General features: G+C 35.6%; 1 protein-coding gene across 1 annotated transcript; it reads right to left on the bottom strand.

The window, feature by feature from the left end:
- Positions 1-352: 352 nt before the first annotated feature.
- LOC140819497 (protein decapping 5-like) lies at positions 353-6,318 on the bottom strand. Its single transcript, XM_073179616.1, has 8 exons — positions 5,997-6,318; positions 4,757-4,857; positions 4,180-4,251; positions 3,161-4,105; positions 2,428-2,490; positions 972-1,172; positions 777-887; positions 353-709 (listed from the first exon to the last, which is right to left on the bottom strand). The coding sequence occupies exons 1-8, from the start codon at positions 6,166-6,168 to the stop codon at positions 557-559; spliced, it is 1,818 nt and encodes a 605-aa protein (XP_073035717.1). The 5' UTR covers positions 6,169-6,318; the 3' UTR covers positions 353-556.
- Positions 6,319-6,612: the final 294 nt, after the last annotated feature.

Below are 6,612 nucleotides of genomic sequence, written 5' to 3' on the forward strand. Positions count from 1 at the left end.
ACCTACAAAGAACCAACATAATTCCAACCAATGAAATTTTTTTGTTTTTCTTTTATGAGTTCATATTTTATGATATGATCTCAAATAATCTTTATTTAATATGAAAAATAATATTTTTTATATACAGATCAGTAGAAAATTAAAAAATATATCTCACAAAATTGATCATAACAATTTTACAAAGGCTTTTGTGGTTTTTTAAATATTAGTCTAAACAAAATGAGAACAATATATTTCAATCCCTGATCTATTTATAGAAATTCAGGACGTTAAATTGTCAGTAAGCTTCTTAATATGAGTCAAAACTAAAAAATAGAAACAAAAGACAATGCCCAACACTAGGGACGAAATCTGCCAATTCCAAATCCATGAAATATACCACAGATTCTACTATCCAATACACTAAGTTTATGGCTCAAATACAAAAAATAAAAGGCGGATATTACAATAAAGTCCTAAATCAATCCTCGTCCCAGCAAGGACAAGATTGGCATTGGCTTTGAGTAGGATATAATTGCAAGAAAAATCTAGTTTATTGCTCTTAGGTAACGTTACTCTATACACCTCGACCACGGCCCATGTTAGAGTAGGCGTATCCACCATAACCTCTTCCATGGTAAGAGCCACGGAATCGGCCGCCGCTACCACCACCACGACCAGGGCCACGACCTCGACGTCCACCCTGATGCCTTGAAAATTCTCCAAACGTCTGCATCCGTGGCAATACATCAGGATATATTATGGACCAACTCAGATCAATAGTAAATGGCACATACCTCTGTATCTAACCTCATTTGTTCAGAATACCTAGTTCTTGCACGATTAGGGTCATTGCCAAGGGTGTCGCAAGAAAGGGTGTCGAAAAAGTCATCCTTGTTATAAATTGGCTGCAAGAAAAAATAAATTGAACTTCAACATGAAATGGAAGTTCCATATGGAGCAATATATTATGGAAGAAACTAAATAATCACCTTGGCCTCAATTTTTGGCAATTCGGTATCATCCTCTTCCTGTAAATCATCATCATAACTGTCGCCTATGTTACCTTCCTTACCCTTTGATTGGGATTTATTACTTTTTCCCAGATTACCCCAAACTTTGTCCTTTTCGAATTTCTCATTCATTGCCATAAAATCAAAATCTTCTGTGAATTTTGTCACAGGACGTGAAGACTGCAAAAAAATTCGCTCCATAGTCAGGCTAGAAAGAATGTACTTAAAATTCCATGAGACAGTTCGCCACAAAAATATAGTTGAATTGTATTTGTATCGTTCAGTGAAAATTTTATTGATCAATAACTCAAGGCACTGGACAGTTCATATTTGACAAAGTCATTTGAAAACTAATCTCACCCACAACTGTTCTGATTCTAAAATCAGAAGAATGGGTACGGGTGTTTAGTTTGCCTTCTCCCTATTTTGGGTTGTGACAGAAATTGATGTCAAATTATACCAAATGGTTTGGTACGATGAATGCCTCATAAGAGATCAAACAGTTATATTCTGACAGTGATAAAAAAAGAAAATGGATGGTCGTGCAGGAATAGCACTTCAGAATAATGATTTTAACAATAAAAAAATGAGGTTTGAAAAGGAATAAGAGAAAATTTGTTTTAAAAAAGCCAAAGATCAGCTTCTCAACAAAATTATGTTCTGATATAAGTATGCATCTAAACACACAAAACAGATACAGGCCAAAGAAACCACATCCCCATCCCCCCATAATGGTAATTCAGGCATCATACTGCCACCGTCCAATGAAGGAATGATACTCCAGTTATGGAGACTGACACAGAACACAACCAATGCACAGATCAAACTTCAAAGCAATCAAATTTTTGGCAATAAACTTGCAGACAATGACATGGCACTTAAAGCTATATCTTTTTTTTTAAAACTGAAAGCTATATCTAAATATTATCCGTCATTAATAATCATAAGGAAAATTTCAAGCAAATAAACTTGCAGACAATGACATGGAACTTAAAGACATATGTAAATAATATCTGTCATTAATAATCACTGAAAATTCCAAGCAAATAAACTTTAAGGTATGTACCATCAAGAAAATGAGCATTAGTTAAAAAACAATGGAATGGTTCTGATGCGGATAACAGGAGAAGACTTAGTGGCAGAATCATTAAGTGAACAAGGAAAATGGTAAGTCAAATTAAAATGTAAACACTAAAACCTAGTGCCATAATCATTCATTGAATAAAGAAAATGGTATGTCATTAAAATGTAAACATTAGAACGTAGTGAACTATGGTAGCTATCATATTGAGATTACAACAATATATAATAGTAGAAATAGAACAATAAAGTTTTCGTATAAATAAAAGGTTGATTTAGTTTCCGTTTGATCAATAGTGTAAATCGGTAAAGTTCCATGGAGAAATCCATAACATGCAAACATGGAATTCTTTACCCCATATCCTCTTCCTCCACGCCCTCTGTAGTTGTTACGCATGTGATAAGTAGCTCCATTTGGCTAAAAAGAGACGATATATACATCATCAGTTCTCCAACAAAGTAACAGAAAATTCACAAAGTGTACCAAGAGCTGCACTGTTGCATTGAAAATATAAGAGAATAGAGAACATAAAGGAAATAGTTATTTAACACTTCAACCAAACAATGGGACCTCGAAGGCGAGTATATGCAAATATGATGGGACTTGGAAATAACAACAAAGCATGGAGCACCTGTCACCAATTGTAACTTCTAGACAACAAAATATCTATAACATTTTCACATGCATTGGTTATACAACTATTAGTTGGATATGGACTTTATAGCGGGGAGCGTGCTAAGAAAATTATGGCCATTAATAATATGAGGAACGTTTGAGATGGGTTGCTCAAGCCTGACGCCCTTACCAGGTCGAAACATGCACCTTGCAAGGAGAAGATTAGGTGTAGGTCAACTACAATCTCATTCTCGGGTATGATTAACCAAGACATATATAGCCCATATAAGCTACATTATATTTCCATCAAGCTCAATCTGGTCATTCAATCACAAAATATTCATGGAAATATGTAATTTCAGGAAGGGTGCACACCTATGGTTTAAAATTCGTACCAATAATGTAAACAGATGAAGCCCCCAAAATAATGCAATCCAGAGGGTCATTGTAATAAAATAATAAAAGTAAAAACCTTATGACCACGCGCATTTTGAGGTAACGGTAATAATGGGGGTTGAGAATCCATTGCTACTGGATTTGATAATTCAGACACTGGCTTTGGAGGCACTTGAACTACTTCCACATCCTTCTGAACAGTTTGTAAAGTTTGATGTGACACCGCAGTAGCTGGTCCAGATTGCAGCAGTTGCCCGGGGGTAACAAGTGATGGCATTCGCGTTTCAGAAAGAATAGAAACAGATGTACCAGCAATTGTTGTTACAGGTTGAGATATGGCCAGCTGTTGCACAGATGTCAAACTAATTGTTGAACTAGGTTTGGTAGCAACTAAAGGTACACCAGCAATTTCAGGAGCTGGAGTAGAGAGTGGAGCTAAAGATAGAAAGGTAGAGTTTGGTGTTGAAGTAGAAATAGGGGATATGGAAGCTTTTCCTTGTATTGGTTTCATGGTTGGGTCGGATGCAAGGGACACAGGCTGCAGCGGAGGAATATTGAAAGACAAAGTCGAAGCAGGAAAGGAAGTAGAGGTTAAACTAGCTGAAGTTCCAGAGCTCGGACCCGAAGAAGAATGATAGTCTGATAATGGAGTAGAACCAGACAAGTTTGGTACCGGAAAGGCTAATGATGAGTTAAAATTTGGAAATTGCATCTGTTGCATGGAAGGAGGAATTGACAACCCAGGAGGTGGTCGAAGCAATGATTGCTGAGGTAACTGAGGCAGCTCACCAGGAGTGCCATAGAATCCTTGCCAATACATTGGCATAGGTGAGGCACCATTATTTCCATTTGGAGAAGGGGACCAAGAATTCAAGTTCGCCACAGGATGATACAAAGGCATACCACTTTGGAAAGCTGACCCAGGGAGTCCTATTGGCGCGGGATGGGCAGCAGGATCTGACGATTGCCCAATTGGAGGCGGCAAACTTGTGGGTGTGGATGTTGGATGAGAATAGTGGGTCTGCACTAGCAAATAGACAAATTAAAATCACAATCCACGGCATAACATTATTACTGTGGTTAGGTATTTCTTACCTGAATAATTGCAGGGTCATTGTTTATGGGTGTTGTAGTTGGAATTGGTGGAGAGGATTTCACCTGTAAATCCTGAGGAAGACAGTAGCCATGGTCGAATTTTACGGTACTAAAAAACTACATGCAAAAATACAAGTAGATACAAGCCAAGAAAACAAATTAATCATGCTCTTAAGTTTTAACAAAACCGATGAAGCCTATGAAACCATGACAATCGAGATTTATACATAACGCCATCACAGCCAGATTACAATGCAGCTCTTGTCAATATCATCCGTGCAATACAATCCACCATGGCTTGCACAACTCCCACTTCCATATCCCACAAAAAGAATAGGATAAAAGTAGAAAATACATAATCACATGTTAGGTTCATCAGCACAGACCCAACCTAAAACTATTTGAGTCATCGAGTGGTCGGGATTAATTATATCTTATGTCCGACTTCTCTTGAATTAAAGTAAAAAATTCAAATATCACATACTAGGGGTAAAACTAAAACACTTGGTCAACATAAGTTAATGGGAAAATGTAGCAATTCAACACAATCAACAAACCCATACATTTCAATAAATACCTTAATATCACTTCCTCTGAACAGTATGTATTCGTAAATTTTATCATTGGGAGGAACTTGCGGACCATCCCTTTTTCGTCCTTCTGTTCCAAATGATCTCACTGTCATATGATAATTGCAAAGCAATAGTTAGTTTTCAACCATGATTAACATTGCTCACAGTCCAAAGCCAATCAGTATGATAACTAGTCGCTTTAGGCGTCAATCAAAATCAAATACTTAACAACAAATAAGAGTATGCATTACAAACTTCAGATATTATTTTGGATCACCATGATGAACAAAAATGAAAAATGTACTGTAAACTTAACACCTTGAAGTACACCAAATCACTAAAATTTCAACAGGTCGTAAGGAATGAATGCTAAACCAAATTTAGGCTCAAATTTAATTTTTCCCAACAAAATTTTAACAACAGGAGAAAATATTTCCTACTCTGCCATGTCTATTTAACCAACATACTGACAAAATATAATAGAGTTCAAATCCTTTTAGATGGCATTTCAGATCATTATTACTATCCATTCATAATTGTTTGTGTAGGGTAATTTTCAAATCCCCCCACTTCGATTTTAGTATATTTTTCTAAACCCAAATAAGGAATTTCAAATCCTCAATTACTTGAGCCATTTTAAATCCATTTATCAAATAAAATGCTTCAACCCGAATGTAGACTTAACAAAAGAAATCAATAGCTAAACTGAATTCAATTATATGCCAATCAAATGCTCAAACAAAAAAGAGAAGCACAAGGAATGCATACAACAATTTTTTTTACAAGATTATTTATATAGGAAACCAAATCATCAATAATCAATAAATAATTCAAAATGTATAACACCTATCGGAACTGAAAGTAGACTACCTTATCAGAATATCTGCTTTCAAACATTGCAAATGCTAAACAAAACGTATTAAATCTAATTCACATAAGGTATAAAAACACATTTTGCCTTCGACCTACATAAAAAAATATCGTTTACCATATTGTGTGGCCATAAAAATCAATAAGAAAAATACCAGACTTTAAAAAGTTACAAAAAACGCCACAACAGGAGGAAAACGGTAAGTTTAAGTTCCGCCGAGCAAGACATAATTTTAAACTACGCGATGAAAAGTTCAATAATCGAAAGCAACAGATGGAAAAAAAAAAGCCCATACATTCTGAAACAAAATACACGTGAATCAAAACTCAAAATATCATTTAAAAAAAAAATCAACCTATTTCTAATTTCCTCACCGTTTCGCAAGCCGATGCTGGACTCTTCGGTGTTAATACTGTACAAAACACCTTCATACCTAATTTCACTTTTCGAGGTCAAACTTATCAAGCTTCCAACATACGAGTCCGCCGATGCTCCGCCGCCGCCAGATCTATTGCTCGACGCCGCCCTTGAACTCTCGGCCGCCATCCTCTACTTTTACTGTTAATCACCCAACAAAAAACCAAATGGTTAAATCTGTGTGTGTCGGAATGAGAGGTGATTGGTGAAGAATGACTCCTGATAATATTAGGGTTTCCCGTTTTCTTTTTTTCTTTTTTTTTTTGACGAGGGGTTTCCCGTTTTCTAGTGAAGCTTATGTTTTCATTTTTTTAAATTTTTAATATCAATAAGGGCATCTATTTACATCATTTTTAAAAAAATTATGATTTATATTTTATTACGTCACTGTCACGTAAAAAACATCATTCACAATCCAAAAAAATTCAAACTAATCCATGGACTTCGCACAACTTATATGAAACGGTCTCACGGATCGTATTTTGTGAGACAGATCTCTTATTTAGATCATCCATGAAAAAATATTACTTTTTATGCTAAGAGTATTATTTTTTATTGTGAATATCGATTATT

Source organism: Primulina eburnea, chromosome 18 (assembly GCF_022965805.1).
Source record: "Primulina eburnea isolate SZY01 chromosome 18, ASM2296580v1, whole genome shotgun sequence".
In the NCBI taxonomy this organism is placed as follows: Eukaryota; Viridiplantae; Streptophyta; class Magnoliopsida; order Lamiales; family Gesneriaceae; genus Primulina; species Primulina eburnea.

Excerpts from the sequence above, each read along its gene's own strand:
- LOC140819497 (XM_073179616.1), bottom strand. The coding sequence starts at position 6,168 with ATGGCGGCCGAGAGTTCAAGGGCGGCGTCGAGCAATAGATCTGGCGGC. Across the intron at positions 4,858-5,996 it reads CAGCATCGGCTTGCGAAACG|TGAGATCATTTGGAACAGAA; the intron begins GTGAGGAAATTA and ends ATCATATGACAG. Across the intron at positions 4,252-4,756 it reads TCAGAGGAAGTGATATTAAG|GATTTACAGGTGAAATCCTC; the intron begins GTATTTATTGAA and ends TGTCTTCCTCAG.